Source organism: Vespa mandarinia, chromosome 6 (genome assembly GCF_050613455.1).
Source record: "Vespa mandarinia isolate Hongniang chromosome 6, ASM5061345v1, whole genome shotgun sequence".
Lineage (NCBI taxonomy): Eukaryota > Metazoa > Arthropoda > Insecta > Hymenoptera > Vespidae > Vespa > Vespa mandarinia.
This window is the reverse complement of record NC_140815.1, coordinates 5,515,820-5,536,648: the sequence shown is the minus strand read 5'-3', so window position 1 is coordinate 5,536,648 and position 20,829 is coordinate 5,515,820. Positions and strand designations below refer to the sequence as shown.

General features: G+C 30.1%; 5 protein-coding genes across 11 annotated transcripts; 1 reads left to right on the top strand and 4 right to left on the bottom strand.

The window, feature by feature from the left end:
* Positions 1-13: 13 nt before the first annotated feature.
* Pfdn2 (prefoldin 2) lies at positions 14-1,425 on the bottom strand. The gene is made up of 3 exons (XM_035864334.2): positions 1,256-1,425; positions 1,049-1,172; positions 14-873 (listed from the first exon to the last, which is right to left on the bottom strand). Exons 1-3 carry the CDS (start codon positions 1,402-1,404, stop codon positions 697-699), a joined length of 450 nt encoding a protein of 149 aa, XP_035720227.1. The 5' UTR covers positions 1,405-1,425; the 3' UTR covers positions 14-696.
* Positions 1,426-3,557: 2,132 nt separating this feature from the next.
* Positions 3,558-6,580, bottom strand: Vang (Strabismus domain-containing protein Vang). 2 transcript variants are annotated; one of them, XM_035864306.2, is made up of 4 exons: positions 6,444-6,580; positions 5,023-5,617; positions 4,775-4,933; positions 3,558-4,684 (listed from the first exon to the last, which is right to left on the bottom strand). In XM_035864306.2, the coding sequence occupies exons 1-4, from the start codon at positions 6,578-6,580 to the stop codon at positions 3,848-3,850; spliced, it is 1,728 nt and encodes a 575-aa protein (XP_035720199.1). In that variant the 3' UTR covers positions 3,558-3,847. The 2 variants fall into 2 exon arrangements, with proteins under 2 accessions (XP_035720199.1, XP_035720200.1); XM_035864307.2 differs by lacking the exon at positions 6,444-6,580 and adding an exon at positions 6,213-6,368.
* On the top strand, positions 6,424-13,125 carry LOC118440777 (DNA fragmentation factor subunit alpha). Of its 3 annotated transcripts, none has more exons than XM_085657586.1 (4): positions 6,424-6,592; positions 10,948-11,129; positions 11,228-11,540; positions 11,619-13,125. In XM_085657586.1, the coding sequence occupies exons 2-4, from the start codon at positions 10,952-10,954 to the stop codon at positions 11,737-11,739; spliced, it is 612 nt and encodes a 203-aa protein (XP_085513712.1). In that variant the 5' UTR covers positions 6,424-6,592; positions 10,948-10,951; the 3' UTR covers positions 11,740-13,125. The 3 variants fall into 3 exon arrangements, with proteins under 3 accessions (XP_085513712.1, XP_085513711.1, XP_035720202.1); XM_085657585.1 differs by lacking the exon at positions 6,424-6,592 and adding an exon at positions 6,920-7,056 and having other exon boundaries at positions 11,619-13,124; XM_035864309.2 differs by lacking the exon at positions 6,424-6,592 and adding an exon at positions 7,050-7,133 and having other exon boundaries at positions 11,619-13,122.
* On the bottom strand, positions 7,222-9,536 carry LOC118440776 (D-beta-hydroxybutyrate dehydrogenase, mitochondrial). Its single transcript, XM_035864308.2, has 6 exons — positions 9,202-9,536; positions 8,633-8,716; positions 8,375-8,549; positions 8,169-8,290; positions 8,004-8,108; positions 7,222-7,924 (listed from the first exon to the last, which is right to left on the bottom strand). Exons 1-6 carry the CDS (start codon positions 9,409-9,411, stop codon positions 7,526-7,528), a joined length of 1,095 nt encoding a protein of 364 aa, XP_035720201.1. The 5' UTR covers positions 9,412-9,536; the 3' UTR covers positions 7,222-7,525.
* An 80-nt stretch (positions 13,126-13,205) lies between the features above and the next one.
* On the bottom strand, positions 13,206-15,089 carry LOC118440778 (uncharacterized). 4 transcript variants are annotated; one of them, XM_035864312.2, is made up of 5 exons: positions 14,861-15,089; positions 14,415-14,499; positions 14,229-14,307; positions 14,035-14,163; positions 13,206-13,568 (listed from the first exon to the last, which is right to left on the bottom strand). In XM_035864312.2, exons 2-5 carry the CDS (start codon positions 14,484-14,486, stop codon positions 13,342-13,344), a joined length of 507 nt encoding a protein of 168 aa, XP_035720205.1. In that variant the 5' UTR covers positions 14,487-14,499; positions 14,861-15,089; the 3' UTR covers positions 13,206-13,341. The 4 variants fall into 4 exon arrangements, with proteins under 4 accessions (XP_035720205.1, XP_035720208.1, XP_035720206.1 ...); XM_035864315.2 differs by having other exon boundaries at positions 14,415-14,490; positions 14,769-15,088; XM_035864313.2 differs by having other exon boundaries at positions 14,415-14,490; positions 14,861-15,085.
* Between the last annotated feature and the right edge of the window lie 5,740 nt (positions 15,090-20,829).

Sequence of the window (20,829 nt, the reverse complement as noted above, 5' to 3'; positions counted from 1 at the left end):
AGTCAATTGGACGATACATTAGTATACGCATATTTATGAACAAATCCATTAAAAATACATTGAAAAAAGTAAAATAAACAATATTATTTTTATTTACGTATCTTATGCCTGCAATATTTTATTTAATATAAAATACAAATTAATTTAAATATTGCCTTTTTTTGCTTACAGTTTATGATGTTAATCATTACAAATAGTATGTCTGTGTTCAGTCCATTACACTAATTTGTTCAACAAATTACTAAGCGTTAAGTGTACAATATTTTTCATATCATTGTATAAAGCTTGACTATGAAGGTTTTCTTTTTTTGTATTTATATGAAGTAATATACATACATGATTTTTTGCTGAATATTTATAAAAAGAAAAATAATTTGGTTATAACTCTTAGTTACCAATTTAAAAGAAACTACCCTTAATTTAAAAAATATTAAAATATGTTCTTTTTATATAATATTATAAGACTATATCACTTAAGTTTATCTACATTTAAAAGAGTTTTATTAATAAATTTTATAAATAAGAAATAAATTTGATATTGGTAACCAAAGGTTATGTGTGTGTTTCACATATTCATCAAATAAATAAATGCAAAGAAAATGATCTTTAATGTTACTGGTAGTTTATAGAATAAAGCATTGAAATTTAATTTTTTAAGATTAATATTTTTAAATTAAATGAAAACATTAACGATGTTTAAACCTCAATAGGATTTACAACAATTACATTCCTTTTCGCTTCTTTTGATTCTTCCTCCGGATGTTGTAAGTCATCCTGACCTCGAATTCTGATATTATGTTTTTCTTTATACTCATTTATTTCGATACCTTTTTTAGTTAATTGGTCATTCAAAGCTTCTATTACTTTAATCAACTAAAAATAATATAAACAATTAAAGTTATACAACAATAGAATATACTTTTATATAATTATATAAAAGTACATATTTTTACATAATTATATATAAGATGTTCTATATATTATAATATCATGTACATATAGAAACAATAAATTAAAAGATAAATGAATATTTATTAGTTAATCAAACCTGTTCTTTGTTTGTTACTAATGTGGGCATAACATCTTCGACAGTACGCTCACATAATACTCCTCCAATCATTCTATAACATTTCCTTTTAGGATCAACGTTTTTTAAAGTATCGATAACAATCCTAAAAAAAAATAAATTATTATATCAACTATTTTTATATATATATATATATAATAATTTGTAAACATAGGTTAAAGTGCATACTTATGTTCATTTAATTCCATTTCCATTTCGGACAATTTATTGGCCATCATTCTTTGTTCATTTCGAAGTGTTTGAAATCCAGCAAATATTTCTTCATTTGATTTTTCACCTTTTGAAGATGTTTTTCCTGATTTTTTTTCGCTAGCCATATTAGGAGATCTGACCACAACTCAAAGAAACTGAATTAGCCTAGTAGTTTCCTAACCTATACGATCATCTTGAGAGATGCAAAAATTATGGTATGTCTTCATGTTCTCGAAATTTATCATTGCATTTAGAACAAGGCGTATTTTTATAATTCGACGTCATCGAACTTATCGTATTCATTAGTATCAGCCATACATTTTTATGTAAATTGAAATAAATGAAGATAATGGAACTAGTATTTATAAAGATTGTTTTGAAATTCTAAACAAAAAAAATTATTACCTAACCTCTTAATATTTGTTTTTTTTTTATATCATGTACATTTTTTTTCATATGCTATATAAATAGTTTCAAAATATATTAAAAATAAAGTAAAAAAGTATTTGCTATTATAAACATCATTTTATGTACCAATCGGAATTTAACAAATAGTAGCAAGTAGATAACAGGAAAGATCCCAAATTTTAATAATGTTTAATATACACTTATTGTACATTTTTAATTTTCTTTAATATAATATTATATACATCTACACCTAAAATGTCTAAAAGTAAATATTCTTTTGTTTATCAAAGTTATAATCTTGTCTCTTATTATACAAATATAATAATACTGATGGGTCCAAATAAACTGTTATAAGCATCTGTACATCAAATGTATATTTCATCATTTATCGATACAATCACCACGCTCACACATAAATAAAATAATTTTATAAAAAAAAGTTCATACATTCCAAATACAACATATCCACAAATGCACAAGAGCACAAACTTACAGATAAACTTAAGTATTTTTTTAAGTACAGTCTAAATAATTTTTATACTCTACAATCTTATTCATAATACATTTTATAAACAACATGAGGCAAGCAATATATAATATTTAACATTAATGAATTAATTGTGATATGTAATTGTAAAAATAGCATCATTTCTAATTCGCACTAGATGTAAAATGCTTAAAATATTGTATTATACTATTAACAAGATATTTTTCCTTAGTTAGGAAAATTATTTGTCATATTTGGAATGCAAAATACATCCATAGGGATAATACAATTTGTTTTTTGTATAAAAAATTCTTTGCCGTTAGGCCTATAATCCAAACATTATAAACTTGTGTATATATGAATATATACAAGCAGTGAAGCAAGCATGAAATAGATTTCTGCTTTTTATTTACATGTCTTCTCTTTTTTTATATTTTGTATGAATAGATATCAGATGTTGTTTAATTGTGATTTTCCAGTCTTATGAAATTATATGTTGCTATAAATTCAACACATGATAGCAACAAATAAAGAAGTGCAAGTTTATACCTGCTTAGCACATATCTGGTATAAGAATACTATAACATTAGTCATGAAGTATTTGAAATGTTCATAATATATTTGGCTTTTCAAATCCCATTATGTATATATAAAGAATAAGTTACTATAATATCTAATCACAACTCACAAGAATATTCAAGGTACTAAAGTAAAAGAAATTTCTTGGTATAATTTAAAAAGAATGTAATGTGTATCTAAATTATCATTTTCATCATTAAACAATTTCATTACCAAAACAATTTAATGGCTTAACCTTGAAGTAATACTTTTAATTTGTTGAATAACTATTTTTACTCATAGAATTAATTACATTTAGTAATTAATAAAACTTGTAAATTCCAAATGACAATAATACTTTACTTATGATATTTTTACAGAAAAAAAGTCTGTAATTTTAAATATAAATTAACTAGTATATAAAAATCTATAATTATTTTAATTATATTTTATATATTTATACAAGTCATTCATATTCAATTTACTTACAAGCAATGTTTGCTTGTATAAAAAGGAAAGTGCTTTCATACTAATATTATTCACATGTACACAATTTCATACAATGTACTTAAAATATATTTCTTATATAAATCAGTGAAAAATTGATTAAAGATGCCTAAAAGATCTTCAATGAATAACTTATAGATTAAATGAGTATAACATAAATATAAAGTAAACTAGATTAAATATATAAAACTTTGTATAAAAGATATTTATAAATATTATTAAAAAAAAAAAAAAAAGTAAATAGATAATAAAAATGAGTATTGTATTTTATTATCAATAGATAATGCTATCAATATGGCATCATCTAATAATGCAAGTAATATACGAAATTATGTATGCAAAAGTATGTGCATATATTTATGTATTAAAATATCTAAAGCTTTTATGGCCTTGGAAATAAGTATTATCAATTTACTTGATAAATACTATATTACAAATAAAACTTGGTTTCAATTTATGACAATCAAATTGTTCATATATACTTTTCTTTTCAATGTTAAATATTTTAAAATTTGTGCATTTTTATGCTTTTTAAAATTTATGCAAATTCACATCCACTAATATGATAAGCACCTTGTAATAGGATGTCTAAAAAATTTTCAGTACTACTACACAGAAGTTTCTGAATTCAACCTCAAGAGAAACTTATTAGATTTAGGATGTGCAAGTTGTTCAGTGAGATGAAAATGCGGTAATCGATATGCTGTGCACAAAAGTGCAATCTCACCTTGTCTTAACTGAAATTCACAACCATTTGCAAGAGGTCGTGATGGCAACTCACCTTCGCAGATTAAAGCCCAATGATGAGAATCCTTTTGTCTTTCTTTTTCATTAGAAAGAACAGGACTTGTCGTAAAAAAAGGTTCCAAAAATGCACGCGGTGCTGCATCTTGTGCTAAACATCTTGCAAAACGATTTAATATTGATTCTACAGAATGACGAGGTTGTTGACGTGTAACTCTTAAATATTTTTGTAAAGCTCTTGCCATAGATGGAAATACTGCCTGTGCAGCTTCCATTGGGTCCATAGGGCCAGGACCTGGCGTGGATTCAACTTCAGAATGTAATCGTTTGATATGAGCAAATGCTTCTTCCGCAGCAGTAATTAAACGTGCTCTTCGCTTGCGTACTCTTCTCTCATAATCATGTTCTTCGTAAAAGCGGCCATTATGGCTAGAATCTCTACGTCGAGCTTGTGCAGCTAATACTGCTCTATCGCCGCTACCTCCACGCGACTGAACACCACTTGAAACACCTCCATCAACGTCATAAAATTTGAAACTTGATTGCTTTCGACTTGATTTAGAAACAGGTAAACGTTCCAAATATGGATTATAAATTGGAAAATCTGTATAATACCTTTCCAATACCCATACTGCTGCTCTTTGTATTGATAATTGTCCTATTGCATAAGATCTCGATTCACCATCTGGAGATCTCACAACCTATAATGAAACATTAAATTGAAGTATCAAATAAAGACTTAAATCTATTATTTATTATGTATATATTAAATTCATAAATTCTCTATATACCTTAACATAGAATGTCGGCTGCAAATGACGAACTTCTATAAGTAGCACAGCAACATAGTGAATGAATAGCAATGTATCTGCAAGAGTACCCGCATAATTTACTAAACTTTTGTACTCTGTTATTTCACCATTCGCAGCAGTCTTAGCACTTTCTGTAACCTAAAATTATAAATTATATTAAGTAATAAAATTATATTGTAATTATAATTATAACAGTTTATTAGATGATGTAGTAATAAATCACATACCTGAACAACATAAAACAACCAATAAGTACAAATGCACAGCATTGTAAGAAGTAACACACCAGCTCTGAATAAAAATACACGTGGCATAGTAGCATTTTGTGGGCGTAGAAATACAGCCCAACTTCCAATAACTAATAGTACTAATTTAAAGGCTAATCCTAGCAATTGGCCTTTGCATTCTGCATTGCATGAAAGTAATTGTAATTTTTGTTGCATTGTTAATGCAGTTGTTGTATCAGGAAAAAATCCTAATTTAGGTAGTATGACCATTGCTATAGGACTTAAAAAAGCACATATTCCAAGTAACACAGCTATTATTGGAACAATATGTCGATTGCAGGTAGATCCGAATGAAGTGTCAGATTCATTTGGCCAATGAGTTACATCTTCAGTCGATTCTGACCTATCAGATGTATTGCCAGTTACAGCTGTAGTATTTTCTCCCCAATTTTCATCTTGAGGTAATATTTGTACTTCAATAACCTCTTGACCTAAGTTATCCACACTATCTCCACGTACATTAACTGTTGTTTGAAAAGGAGCCATTTCGTTTGTATTTATATTCTGTCTTTCTTTTCTTTGACTTCGACTACTCCTAATTACAAAAAAGAATCAAACATAGAATAAAATCATAAATTATCTTGAGTTAATGCACGTTTACATCTGACATTATTATCTGGATATATGTATCATATACTGATTATAAAAATAAAATAATTGTTTAAATTGTAATAAACAACTAACCTAGACTAAAAGAAATGTATGCCTTAATACATGATTGTTTAATATCATTTATATATTTGTTTTTTAACAAATATATAGTATTTACATATATTAGATATAAAATATTTATTTATATTAGATTCAGATCTTACAATCATTTCACAATAAAATTATCAAAGTAAAAACCTGAGAGAAGAATTTGATTCAATAGAACAAATTAGCCTACACCCAAAACTATATAATTAACTCATACAATTTCTATCAGTAAATTCGAATTAGTAATGAAATTGGTATTTACATCAGTTCGTAATAAAAATATGAAAATATATTGTTGACATTTAATACATAAATCTTAAGTAGAATCTTTTGATCGTTTATATTGTCACAGGCTATGTATTTTTTGACACAATTATTCATTTAATAAACTCTAGATGTAAACGTACTATTGAATATCATACATATCTTACTTCATGCTCAATAATTCAAACAATCACGATAAAATACAAATCATTCAAAATATTATAAAATAAATACAAAATAATAGAAGATAAAAAATATAAAAGTACACAACAATGCAGTTGGTAAAGCGCTGATTAGCGCTAGCTTTTGAGGATCGGGATCGAGAATTCTGCAAGAGTTAATCGACTGCAGCGCCTCTAATTTTCAGAAAGAAAAGTACATCAAGATTCTTACGATACCTTGTAGTTCTGTGAGAGTGTTGTCGATGATGAGATTTGGTACTGTTGTTATATACTTTATGGTGTTTTTGCGAAGACCTGCTGTGCTGGCTATGGCTATGCTCGCTAGCCCCTGATTTTACGCTCTCCGTCTCCATTCCCCAGCATAGGTTACCGCTCTTGCATTACTCCATACAAGCATTCCCTTCTTTCTACGTGTATAAACGACAGGCACATTTACGGAATTCGTTAAAAAGTGTAATTAAAGTTTTATCTTAAGATCTTCAAATGACACATTATTGGCATTAAATCCTGAGATCGTTTTCTGTCCATAAATTTTCACATTTTAACATTTCGATGATTCGAATTTAATGAATCTATTTACGATGTTCTACCGTATAAGAATATTAAGTGCACTTATGATACAATTCCTTTACAAAGCTTTAAAAAATGACGCCGCCACGCCTAGCGTTTATCATTTCCATTCTTCTTCGCCTTCTTTTGAAACCACATTCTTAAGTAATCCCTAGAGATAAAATCTCTACGATATCTAGGGACTTAGACATATTCGACCAAATGGCGAAGAAATTCGATTCAGCAGATTCTAGGGTCTAAAACTAGTGATAGTTCCATTGTAAGTTACTTGAATTTTTTCTATCGTGTTCTTGTAAATATAAAAATAATTAGAAGACTTATCAAGTGTTTAATTTTGTAAGTGATTATTTATTTAAAACATTGCTAGATATTAATTTATAGTCGATACGAAAAAAATCTGAAATAATTTAATATTAAACGAAATATGATACATTATTTTATATACTTTATTAGGTTACATTTGCAATTTCTTGTATTTTGATACAAACCACCACAACCAACTCATTACATATAATCGCTCAATGAGACCATTAATTACAATAAACAACAATTAAAAAACATGGATATCTTAAAACTGTTTTTATCTAATTAGGCAGTGTTCTAGGTTTAAGATAATCATATGATTTTGCTAATGAAGCTTATTGGTGTAACTTAGAATGTATATAAAAAGCATTTGGGTATAATTTTCAAGTAATTTCGTAGGTGAACACAATGTGATAGGCTCAATATTAATTAGTGTACAAAATATCATAAATTGGTTTTGGAAGATAATCACTGCATAAAGCATGCATTCGTTCTTGACGTGATACTGGAGTATACCTTTGCATTGGAAATGTTTTCAATACACTGTCTGTTAAAGCTCTAGTAACAGATGTTAAGTCTGCTTCAGGTCCTTGTGTATATTTTTCAAGAGCTAACATTTCTTTTTGGAATAATTCTTCCCCATATTCCTTACGTGTTTGAGGATCAAGCTGCATCCACATATCCCGAGCTTGTTCCAGTAATGAATTATTGTCTTTTAACCAAGCATTACCAGATACATATTCTCCAGTTTCTACAATCACTACATCAACTCCCCATCTTCGCATTTCTAATCGAAGACAAGAACCCCATGCCTCAATAGCAGCCTGAACATGTTAAAAATGTTATATTCTAATCAACTTTTTAGTTTGATTTTTATTGTAACAAGTAAATTTCTAACATTACCTTGACTGCACAATAAATGCCTCTTACAGGACTTGGTATGCGAGCTAAGAGACTACTCACTATTACAACACGTCCTCTTGATCTTCTGACCAATGGTAAAAATACCTATAACAATTATAAATATATATAAAAATATTTATATTATAAATAGACTAATATTATTACCTGTGTCAATCGGGCTAGACCAATAAAGTTAATGTCTATACTTCGTTTTAAAACCAAAGGAGGTACCCATTCACATTCACCTAATGTTACCCATGCTGCTGCATGCACTAATGCCCATAATCCTAAGTTGGTTCATTGTTTAATAAAATATAAAATTTAATTATTTTATTGCATTTTTTAAACAAAGAAAGATTCATTTATTATACCTGGTGCTTCATCTGGTAAATTTTCATTCACATATAGAAAAATTGAATGTATATCGTGTTCACTAGTAATATCAAGTTGAAGTACATGTAATCTTCCAGATGCATCTTGTTTTAATTTTTTCATTGTTTCTTCAGAGTCATCTTTATTATTAAATCCAGCAAACACTGTGAAACCCTGTGATAAATAACAGTGCTTTGTTAAATAATACTATCAATAATAACAATACTATTGAATTTTTAAACAGATGAATACCATACCAAGTCATCTAATTGTTTAGCCAAAGTATATCCAACTCTTGAATCACACCCTGTTATAAGCACTGCCTTTCCCGCTGCAGTAACCTATTATGTATATAATTTTTCGGTCCATGATTTCTTACTATCGTATTATTAAATATACACGCATGAGAAGTTCTAAAAGACTGCATTGTTATACCAATATATTATAAGTATACAACTATATACAAAAAAAGAAAAATCTTTATGAAGTATCCCAATGGGAATAGTATGCAATTTAATAGTCTAATCAATTTAATATTACACAAAAAAGGTTAAAAATTTTAATGGCAAGATTTTTTAAGAAATTTGTACTCTAAAATAAAAATTCTTTGCTGATTTGATTAATTATATGTATTTGAAGTTATTATTTAATGTTATTAATATCAAAAACATTTACTGTTTCATTAAAAAGATATTGACAATAGAAATTTATTGTGATAATAGATAAATTTATTATATAAGTTATCATTTAATGAGAATATATGATTATTTTTAATGCAGTGTATTTGCTATGTTTTTATTATATAGGCATGATATGAATGACTCACCTTTAAATTATGGTAAAATAATGTAGAACTCACTGATATCACTAACAAAAGTAAGAACAGTGCAAAACTAGATGTTTGTGAAATACCAAAAATATTTAATATTGTTGCCAGAATTACTGCAACTGCATGTGAAAATGCGATTGGTAATAAACATCTTTCAGCTAACTCCCAAGTTTGACTATCATCTGATTCTTTATTAACACTTGGCATTTTTTTGTTATTTTTTAGAATATCCTAATTAAATTTAATTCTTTCCATCCAGATACAGCTTATGGCTCATTTAAGAGCCTCAACTGAGCTAAGCCTGGGCTAACTTTAATCTTAAGACAGTATCTAGTCTTGTTGGTCTAAATTTAGTTGCAGTGCCGTGTCCTAAGTTCACAAGTCCTAGTCAAATTTGATACCCGATCTAAAAATAAATTATATTTGATTTGTCTAAATCTGAATTTTATTTTGTTTAATTTTTCATATAATTTTTTAATTTACTAATATTATTTAATTTTATTATTAACTTAATAATATTTTGAAGTAAGTATAAATACAAACATTGTTTTTTATATTCGAGATATAAAATATTTCAATATATCATATATGTGTATACTTGGAAACATTTAATTAATAAATATAATCAATATAAATGAATTGATAAATTTATCTAATTTGATATTTCATATATAGTTGTTACTTTATTAGACATTCTTAACGTATATATCATTCTATACGTATATATCGTTATTTTTTTTTAATTAAAAATTTGATAAATAAATGAAATGTTATATGAAATATAAGTATAAAAGCATAAATCGCGAAAATGTATCAATAGTAATATTTGATTGTTAACATTATAAATATAATTGAAAATGGAATATTTTTGTTGGTATATTTAAAGAATTACTAGGTAAATATAAAGGAATATACATAAAAAAAAAAAAATGTTTTTTTTTAGATTAATGATAATCTAATATTTGTAAAATAATAACGAATCAAATAAACATATATAAGAGCAGATATATTATTTAGAAGTTTTTATTAGCACAATTCTTTGATAGTAATATTTATATAAAATTTCATCCATAAACAGTGGTATAGTTCGTCCGCCCGAAGTGAAAATATGTAGTCTACTGTAGGGTAGGTTATTGATTTCTGTCTAGATGCCATGTTGGTAGTGAATACGGTTGGGGGTGTCTCTTGAGTGTATATATATCGCAGCAGTCTGCAAGGAGTATAAATAGGAGGGGTAGTTGCACCATTGACCCAGTGTTGAGTTGACACACAGTCAGTTCAGTCACTCAAGCGTTATCGTTAAACATTGCCGTCTTCTACATTTTTTATTCTTTCATGTGAATCGCTAATGCTATACTAAAATTCGTAAAGAACCAAATTGATCCAATACAATCCTACAACACTGCCCTTTCGTATTTGCGTTTAAACCATACGAATTTTTATTCGAACCACATCAGTACTTATATAGTGCTTTAATATAACAACGTTTGTAAACGTTTATAGTTAATAGTATTGCGTAAATGTAAGCTCGATTGCATTTCATTTAAGGATATAAGTGCATTGTCCAACAAATGTGCAACGAGAATCAGGCCTTATAAGTGTCAATTTAAAAAAAAAAAAAAAGTGAATTTCTGCTCTATCAAAACCATTGTTTTTATTCATTATTGAAAAATTGAAAAAAGGCAATTTTTTCGAAAACGTATTTAAAAAAATTATTGTGAATCTATTATTTACAATTTGAAGCAACATGTCAGAGACAGCAGGGATAGTACAAGGATTGGGTAATCCATATAAGATAGTCGATCATGCAAGAGAAAGAAGAAAGGGTATCACTGCCTCTTCTTTAAAAGATTTAACTAATATTGCTCGAAATCGCTTGGCTTTACCACCAGATGCAAATCTTACAATTGTATTAGAGCAAGATGGTAAGAGTACATTATTATTGTATAGAGCATATCTTAAAATTTTGTTCTAAATTTAAATTTATTTTTAATGGTTAAGGTTTGGTTAACTTTGTATTTAGGAACCGAGGTAGATGATGAAGAATATTTTGCAACTTTGGAAAGAAACACCAGTCTAATGGTTTTATATGGAGATCAGAAATGGATTGCAGCAGGTAGTAGCAAAACTGCTTCTCGTTATATTGTTGTGGATGATGTGGACAACATAGAAGGCACTTCAAGAAGTACCGAAATCAGACGTCGACGTCCTCCAATAGAACCATTGGTTTCATCGCTACATGATGATCCATCACATATTTCATTACTTGGTGGAAATGATTTAGAACTGCTCAGTGATATGGATCCTGACAGCTTAGCTGATATAGTACCTGACAGGTCTGTGCTTAAATTTTATAAATATATAAGAATTTCGTCATGAACATTTCTTATCTTCTCTTTTGCCATTTATTTTAGGATTTTCCTTGAGCAATTGAAGGAAGCATCTGGTCGATTTCTCGCAGAAAAACGACAAGCACAGGAGTCAATGGCTCTTCTTCAGATTTATGCAAGTGGTGGAGAAATGGAGCGAGCGTAGGCCATGTGGGGGGTGGGCGCCCTCACATTGGCTAATATGTATCGAGTTAGGCGTCGTATTTTCTATAAAGGTCGCCAATTACAACAAACTTTAATCCTTCTTTGGAATTGAGCCCATACAACATTTACTTGCAAGCCTCATTTGGAGCAAGCAAAAAATCATTGTACTACAGCAAAAAATGAAAAAATTTATGGATTAAGGATTTACAATTCTTTTCCATATAAAACCTGTTTACCAGGGTTGTTTTGAAGAAAGTGAGATGATAAAGAAATACGTACAGATACACAAATAATTCTATTTGACTACAAATGATTTATGGAGTATTTGAAAATATTTATTCAGTCCAAAATTATCAAATTTAATAACCAAAGATAAACAAAATCGTGCTTATATATCTAATGAGTTAAATATTGTATAATTAGATCAGATTTTATCTTATGTTTTTGTTAATATATATATTATTAACTCAAGAATAGATACTTTGGACATATGTTAAGTTTAGTATGTGGTATATGGAATTGCTTTAATACAAAATATGATTATAATACAAATATATAAAGTACTTAGCCATTAAATAATCTGAACATATTTGATAAGAAAAAATAATGATGTCAAAGAAGGTATTCCGTCACGATGTTATCATATCAGTATTAGCACAAGAATATGTTTTATTTATATATTTTATGTAGATATATCCATACTGAACTTATGTTCAACGAAGATTGATGGAATATTTAAGACTGAATTTATAGGAAAACCGATTGCATCCCCATTAAAATCACCAATTCATTGAACACTAGATGTAGTGATGTATTAGAAAACAAAACAATATCAATCCTTTGATACCAAACGAAGTTGTGCATTTGATAAAAAAATCAGCAGAAAATAAAGAAAATAGACAGGTGTTCCTGAAAAGATTATACATATGCACAATTAGTAGATGAGCTTCATGGTACTAACTGTTCTTCATTTGTAATAAGCAAAATAATTTTTAAATATTTAAACAAATTGTTACTATTACAATTACATTATGTTGTATTTTACATTAAACTATATGTAAAAGTTGAATGACGCTATATTTTAAAAAGAAAGAAAGGAGAGAACAGTGAATACAATGTGTATGTCTACTCTTTACAGGTACTCCATATTTAAATATCGTGACATTCTTTGATATATATATCTTAACATACATATGCAGAATTTTAGTGTTTACATTGTTATCCTTACAATAAACGTCTAATTTATGTCATGCAAAACTAGTCAATGCAACGATCAGTATAAGGATATTTATTACTTGGTAATATATAGATACATCACTAAACCAAACTGCATTTGTTGTGTATTAGAATTATTTTAATTTCTAATAAATTAAAAGGAATATTATTCATACTTGAATTTTTTAGGTATGATAGTATATAATTAATATATTGAATAGACTGCCAATTACAAGCAACACACATTAGTGCTCAATATATTGTATTTAATGATTGTTTTTAATATTTGCATTCAATGCAATTTTGAATAACTTTATTATCTTCAGTCTATAGTATTATTATAAATATATTTTATTAACAAGGATATATTAACAAATGAACAAACAACTTATGTTTTAATAGAATGTAAAAAACGCGTATTTATAAGTTCATACAGAGCGTTAGATGCATTTTTAGATTTATTAGATGCATTACGCAATTGACAAACCGCCTCTTGTAAGACAAGTTCGCTTCTTAATAATTGTCTGTTGACAGCTGATAATTCTTGAACATCATTAACAACTGTTCCTTCTGTCATCTGAATTATATCTTTATCCAATGTTTCATTACATTCACCTATATAAAATATGAAAGTAACATTTTTTATTTGCATTACATTATTATCGTTATTATTTAAAATAGATAATATTTCATAAAAAATAATTTTTTCTCTTTATAAATATACAATGTATCATTTATACTATATATACATTTAAAGTATATACATAACAGGATAATGTTCTGCTTGTGAGTAAAACAAATTTTAGGTGCTAAATGAAATGGATCATAATCCATTAAATTCTTACTTCAGTAAAAAAATTGCATTATCGATAAAAATGTTTCTGCATCAAAAATATTATATACAATACTGTGTTTTAGCTATAGGGATGCATATTGTACTACTATAATATTAATGAAATATGATGTTATTAAAAGCATCTGTTTTACATTCTTTCTGTAACCAAAACCTGTAGGACATTAATGTATTTCTAAAAACATAATTATTCAGCCTTATCAAATAAAAAATCTTTGTATTACTTACGTAGTTTTTTATGAAGCAAGCTATTATATTTAATGCTGCTTTTCTTGGATTTTAGTGTTTTAACTTCTGCATAAGGTGGGCAAGTCATAGCATCAACTGCTCCACTGATACTGCTCAAACTTGTACCATCTATAAATATGGTATATATTACTTAAATTTACTATATAATGTATAAAAATTATTATCTGAACTACCTTCATCAGATTCAGGAGCTTCGCCAGTAATAATCGTGCCACAATAATTTGGTGTACGTACAGAGGGAAATCCTATGCCCTGAAAGTTAAAAAATGAAATTATATATACAAATATACACATTTACACAAATACACATATAACATATTATTTTTTAAATCATTTAAATATTATAAGAATTAATATACCATAGTGATACTAGCAGTATCATCATCTGATTCTGGTGCCTCTCCTGAGATAACTACAGCTTTCAAGTCCATTTTTCTATAAAATCTAGAAATTAATATATATTCTTTTTTCTTTTATAATTGAATTTTAATTGGTTTTAAGTTCGGTAATTTTAAAAACATTAAAACAAAAAATATAATACAATAAAAAAATTCAATAACGTCATAACAAATAATCATATACCCAAAATATATTATAGTAATCTTTTTTTAGGTTATGGTTGACGTATATTTTAAAATTCTAAATAAACAGAATATATTTCGATAGTAGGTTATAATGCTACGTTTGCTTTTTACACTTAATATTATATATACCTAATATTATTTTATATTTTTTTTTACTTAAAGGAAAATTATTGTTTTAGCTTAAAAGAATTAAGTCTAGGACTATGAAAGCGCAGGTTTACCGTTAAAAGAAGTTAACCAAATTTTATGACATTTAATAAAAAAGAGTTGACCACCACCTTCCGTTCGAAGCGTAATTTCGCGATAGATATAGATAAAATATGAATTAGAAATGTAAAAGAAGAACATTTTCCCCACTATGCGCCCATTGCGACGGTATATAAATAACTTAATTTAAAAAACTCTACTGCGTAATTTAATAAACGAGTTAGTGTGTAATAGACATTTTTGTATATAATAAAATTTTTTGGAACAAAAATAAAGATAGCAATAATAAAGAAATTAAAATGTTTCAATCCATTTTTCGAAGAAATTAATTTATAATTCAATTATATCTAAAGTGTTTATCTAACAATACATACTTTACAAAGTAAAGTGAAAATACATTAATGTTAAGTTACAATTCGCTAGAAAAATTTTAAAACATTATTGAAATATGCAGCCATTCGCTCGATAGTACTTCTGCTATATAATCGAAATTTAAATTTCAATATATAACAAATACTATTGACCCAGGTCTCACCACGAGGAGGTTGCTGCATGTGGAGACCCACGAGCTAACGGTGACTCTACTTTACTCTAAAAATCCGCGTTCCACGATACCGATTCATTATGCCTTCCGCTTCGGATATTTTGGGCATGGTTCAAAGCTAACAGGAAGTATCTAGCCTCAGCTACAGGGACTCCACTTACAGAAAGCTTTACCGTTCAACACCCTCCGCCTCAGGCATAACGAATTATTAAGCACATCTGAATTCGTGCATCCGAATTTCGAACAATCAAAGCGCATTAATCGCGTTCGCGACACTCACGTGTGTATAGTTACGTAGATTCTACTGTTCTATCCAAATTCGCGAAGTAATCTAATCGATAAGTCGAAGAAATTAAACAAAGTCCCCGGTAGGACTTTCAATCGCGCAAGCGAACTCTCACGTGAGTGTTAGAATAACGGTGACTCTAAGTTGAAATCCGAAGCGCACTCCGAATTTCAACACTAAAACGAAGTCCATGATAGGACTTTTATTCGCGCCCGGACACCCACGCAAGTGTTCGAAAATCGGCGACTCTACTCTAAATAAACTAATCGAATATTCGAGCAAACAAAACGAAGTCCCCGGTAGGACTTTTAATCGCGCACGCGAACACCCACGCGGGTGTTAGAATAACGATGACTCTAAGTTGAAATCCAAAGTGACATATGCTAACCGGTATTTAGACTTTCCATGATATTTGTCGGGATTTCCGCCCCGCTACCAAACATTAGGATTGTCATAACATCAGCCAGCTATGTACAGCACTACAAGGTAAACCGTTCGCGCACCCCAAATTTCAACACTAAAACGAAGTCCATGGTAGGACTTTTAATCGCGCCCGGACACCCACGCAAGTGTTCGGAAAACGGTGACTCTACTCTAAAAAAACGCGTTCGCGTGGTAATCTAATCGAATATTCGAGCAAATTTAAACGAAATCCCCGGTAGGATTTTTATGTCGCGCTCGCATTCATTCACGTGAGTGTTAGAAAAACTGTGACTCTATTCTAAATTCGCGTTTTCGATTCGAACTATCAAACGAGGTTTAATCGCGCCCGAGAACACCCACGCTTGTGCACGCCGACACGCACGCGAGTGTTCTTCCTATCCTGCCCGTATTCTCGCGTAAAGATCGATGATGAATCCAGCCATGCTACGATGACGCATCCGATTGCAGGTGAATCTATCTCTCGATGATCTATCCTGGAAAAAAAGAAGATAAGGAAAAAATAAGAAAAGAAAAGAAAAGACATATTGAATATCGCTCCATGATTGCTCGGTCATCCCTGAAAAAGAAAAAAAGAAGATGAATAAGAGAAATAGAAAAAATATATAAAATAGAAAATAAATACGTATAAATAGATAAGAGTGCTGGAGAATGAAAGAGCTCTACACGATGCTGAAACAGTTGCCCGCACCATCTCATGGGTCCTACCTAAAACTTATAAATCATAATTAATAAGAATATATTAATAACATACCTAAAAACATAAAAACATAATTAAAAAGAAATAACATAAATAAATGTTAAAGAAACATAATTAAAAGGAAATAACATAATTAAATTCTGGAAAGATATAATAAAAAGAAATAACATATTAATAACATAATTAAAAACATAATTAAAAACATAATTAAAAACATAATTAAAAACATAATTAAAGAAGAAAAATATGAGTAATAAAAGAGAGCTGCTGAAAGATAAAACAATAGAAGTAGCCCTGCATGCTGCTGAAACAACAGTCCGCTTCATCTAAATGTTCCTACCTAAAACCTGTAAATCATAATTAATAAGAATGTATTAAAAACATAATTAAAAAGAAAGAACAAATATATATTAAAGAAACATAATTAAAAAGAAATAACATAATAAAAATCTGAAAAGACATAATGAAAAGAAATAACATCTTAATAACATAATTAAAAACATAATTAATAACATAATTAAAGAAGAAAAATATGAGTAATAAAAGAGAGCTGCTGAAAGATAAAAAAATAGAAGTAGCTCTGCATGCTGCTGAAACAACAGTCCGCTGCATCTAATGGTTCCTACCTAAAACCTGTAAATCATAATTAATAAGAATATATTAAAAACATAATTAAAACCATAAAAACATAATTAAAAAGAAATAACAAAAAAATATTAAAAAAACATAATTAAAAAGAAATAACGTAATAAAAATCTGAAAAGACATAATGAAAAGAAATAACATATTAATAATATAATTAAAAACATAATTACATAAGAAAAATATTAGATAGAAAAGAAAGCTGCAGAAAGATAAGAGAATAGAAGCAGCTTTACACGATGCTAAGACAGGAACCCGCACAGAGGCCCACACCCATGTCCCCATCCCATGGGTCCCACCCGAGACTTATAAATCATAATTAATAATAGTAAATAAAAATGAAAAATATGAAATAGAAAAGAGAGCCCCAAAAAGAGAAAAAAGGAGATGAAGTTCTATACGATGCTAAGAGAGCAACCCGCACAGAGGCACACCCCCATGGACCCCTCCCATGGGTCCCACCCGAGATATATGAAGGATTATTAGTGAGAGTAAATAAGAATAAATAAAAATGACAATGGACATAAAATTGTGATAGATAAATTTCCTTGTCGTTCTGTAAGAAATTATTGTACAATAGAATTCTGCCATATTCCTTCTTTTGAAGTATTATTAGCGATATAAAATAGAAAAATGTTAATGTTCAGTTGGAATTAGATTAAAAAGATATTGGGAAAGTAAAAAAATATGCAGCCATTCGCTCAGTAGTACTTGCGTTAAAGATTCTACATTAGATTATGCAAGTAATACCGACCCAGGTCTCACTACGTGGAAGTTGCTGCATGTGGAGACCCACGGGCTAACGGTGACTCTACTCTAAAATCCGCGTTCCACGATACCGATCCGCTATACCTTTCCGCTTCAATGCACTGGCTTCTTAACTAACAGGGTATGCGTAGCTTTAGCTACTGCACACCTCTTACAGATAGCTCCACCATTTGCACCGTCCGCTTCAGACATAACGAATTATTAAGCACATCTGAATTTGTGCTATCCGAATTTCGAACAAACAAAGCGCACTCCTTAGACTACTACTCGCGTCACGACACTCACGTGTGTGTTATAATTACGTAGATTCTACTGTTAAGCCGAAATTCGCGAAGTACCCCCAACGAAATTTTGAAGAAATCAAACGAAGCCCACGGTAGGACCTTTAATCGCGCCCGAACACCCACGCGAATGTTAGAAAAACGATGATTCTACTCTACAATTCGCGTATTCGATTCGAACAATCAAACGTAATATAATCGCGCCCGAGAACACCAACGCCTGTGCCCGCCGACACGCGCGCCAGCGTTCTTCCTATCCTTCCCGTATTCGCGTGTAAAAATCGAGGATGAATCCAGCCAGGCGACGACGTATCCGTGTGCAGATGAACCTATCCCTCGATGATCTAACCTGGAAAAGAAGAAGTTAAGCAGAAAATAAGAAGAAAACAAAATACATAAAATAAACATAATTAAAAACATAATTAAAATCAAACACATAATTAAACACATAATTAAATACATAATTAGAAAGAAGCAACATAAATAAATATTAAAAATACATAATTAAATGGAAATAACATATTAATAACATAATTGAAAACATAATTAAAAATGAAAAATATGAGATAGAAAGGAGAGCCGGAGAAAGAAAAGAGAGCACCAGAAAGAGAAGAATAGAGAGTCCCAAAAAGATAAGACAAGAGAAACAGCTCTATATGATGCTGAGACAGCAACCCGCACAGAAGCCCTCGCCCACAGGCCCCACCCATGGGTCCCACCCGAGATATATAAAGAATAAATAATGAAAGTAACTAAGAATAAATAACAGCGGAGATAAAAGAGAGATAGAAAAATATCCTTTCCGTTTCTCCGAGAAATTATTGTACAATAGATTTCTGCTATATTTCTTCTTTTGAAGTATTATTAGCTATATAAAATGAAAATATATTAATGATTAGTTGGAATTAGTTTGACAAGATATTGGAAAAGTAATAAAATATGCAGCCATTCGCTCGGTAATACTTGCATTTAAAAATTTACAATTAAACTTTGCAAGTATTAACGATCCAGGTCTCACCACGAGGAGGTTGCTGCATGTGGAGACCCACGGGCTAACGGTGACTCTACTTTACTCTAAAAATCCGCGTTCCACGATACCGATTCATTATGCCTTCCGCTTCGGATATTTTGGGCATGTTTCAAAGCTAACAGGAAGTATCTAGCCTCAGCTACAGGGACTCCACTTACAGAAAGCTTTACCGTTCAACACCCTCCGCCTCAGGCATAACGAATTATTAAGCACATCTGAATTCGTGCATCCGAATTTCGAACAATCAAAGCGCATTAATCGCGTTCGCGACACTCACGTGTGTATAGTTACGTAGATTCTACTGTTCTATCCAAATTCGCGAAGTAATCTAATCGATAAGTCGAAGAAATTAAACAAAGTCCCCGGTAGGACTTTCAATCGCGCAAGCGAACTCTCACGTGAGTGTTAGAATAACGGTGACTCTAAGTTGAAATCCGAAGCGCACTCCGAATTTCAACACTAAAACGAAGTCCATGATAGGACTTTTAATCGCGCCCGGACACCCACGCAAGTGTTCGAAAATCGGTGACTCTACTCTAAATAAACTAATCGAATATTCGAGCAAACAAAACGAAGTCCCCGGTAGGACTTTTAATCGCGCACGCGAACACCCACGCGGGTGTTAGAATAACGATGACTCTAAGTTGAAATCCAAAGTGACATATGCTAACCGGTATTTAGACTTTCCATGATATTTGTCGGGATTTCCGCCCCGCTACCAAACATTAGGATTGTCATAACATCAGCCAGCTATGTACAGCACTACAAGGTAAACCGTTCGCGCACCCCAAATTTCAACACTAAAACGAAGTCCATGGTAGGACTTTTTTCGCGCCCGGACACCCACGCAAGTGTTCGGAAAACGGTGACTCTACTCTAAAAAAAACGCGTTCGCGAGGTAATTTAATCGAATATTCGAGCAAATTTAAACGAAGTCCCCGGTAGGACTTTTAAGTCGCGCCCGCGTTTATCCACGTGAGTGTTAGAAATACGGTGACTCTACTCTAAATTCGCGTTTTCGATACGAACAATCAAACGAAGTTTAATCGCGCCCGCGAACACCCACGCTTGTGCTTGCCGACAAGCGTGCGAGTGTTCTCCTATCCTGCCCGTATTCTCGCGTAAAGATCGATGATGAATCCAGCCATGCTACGATGACGCATCCGATTGCAGGTGAATCTATCTCTCGATGATCTATCCTGGAAAAAAAGAAGATAAGGAAAAAATAAGAAAAGAAAAGAAAAGACATATTGAATATCGCTCCATGATTGCTCGGTCATCCCTGAAAAAG

Coding starts and splice junctions, on each gene's coding strand:
- LOC118440778 (XM_035864312.2), bottom strand. CDS start 14,486: ATGGACTTGAAAGCTGTAGTTATCTCAGGAGAGGCACCAGAATCAGAT. Junction 14,164..14,228: donor AGCTCCTGAATCTGATGAAG/GTAGTTCAGATA, acceptor CCATATTTATAG/ATGGTACAAGTTTGAGCAGT. Junction 13,569..14,034: donor CTTGCTTCATAAAAAACTAC/GTAAGTAATACA, acceptor TATTTTATATAG/GTGAATGTAATGAAACATTG.
- LOC118440776 (XM_035864308.2), bottom strand. CDS start 9,411: ATGCCAAGTGTTAATAAAGAATCAGATGATAGTCAAACTTGGGAGTTA. Junction 8,550..8,632: donor CTAAACAATTAGATGACTTG/GTATGGTATTCA, acceptor TATTTATCACAG/GGTTTCACAGTGTTTGCTGG. Junction 8,291..8,374: donor TTTACCAGATGAAGCACCAG/GTATAATAAATG, acceptor GAACCAACTTAG/GATTATGGGCATTAGTGCAT.
- LOC118440777 (XM_085657586.1), top strand. CDS start 10,952: ATGTCAGAGACAGCAGGGATAGTACAAGGATTGGGTAATCCATATAAG. Junction 11,130..11,227: donor AATTGTATTAGAGCAAGATG/GTAAGAGTACAT, acceptor CTTTGTATTTAG/GAACCGAGGTAGATGATGAA. Junction 11,541..11,618: donor GCTGATATAGTACCTGACAG/GTCTGTGCTTAA, acceptor CATTTATTTTAG/GATTTTCCTTGAGCAATTGA.
- Vang (XM_035864306.2), bottom strand. CDS start 6,580: ATGGAGACGGAGAGCGTAAAATCAGGGGCTAGCGAGCATAGCCATAGC. Junction 5,618..6,443: donor CACTCTCACAGAACTACAAG/GTATCGTAAGAA, acceptor TTTTGTAATTAG/GAGTAGTCGAAGTCAAAGAA. Junction 4,685..4,774: donor AGCCGACATTCTATGTTAAG/GTATATAGAGAA, acceptor GTTTCATTATAG/GTTGTGAGATCTCCAGATGG.
- Pfdn2 (XM_035864334.2), bottom strand. CDS start 1,404: ATGGCTAGCGAAAAAAAATCAGGAAAAACATCTTCAAAAGGTGAAAAA. Junction 1,173..1,255: donor ATGGAATTAAATGAACATAA/GTATGCACTTTA, acceptor ATTTTTTTTTAG/GATTGTTATCGATACTTTAA. Junction 874..1,048: donor TAGTAACAAACAAAGAACAG/GTTTGATTAACT, acceptor TATTATTTTTAG/TTGATTAAAGTAATAGAAGC.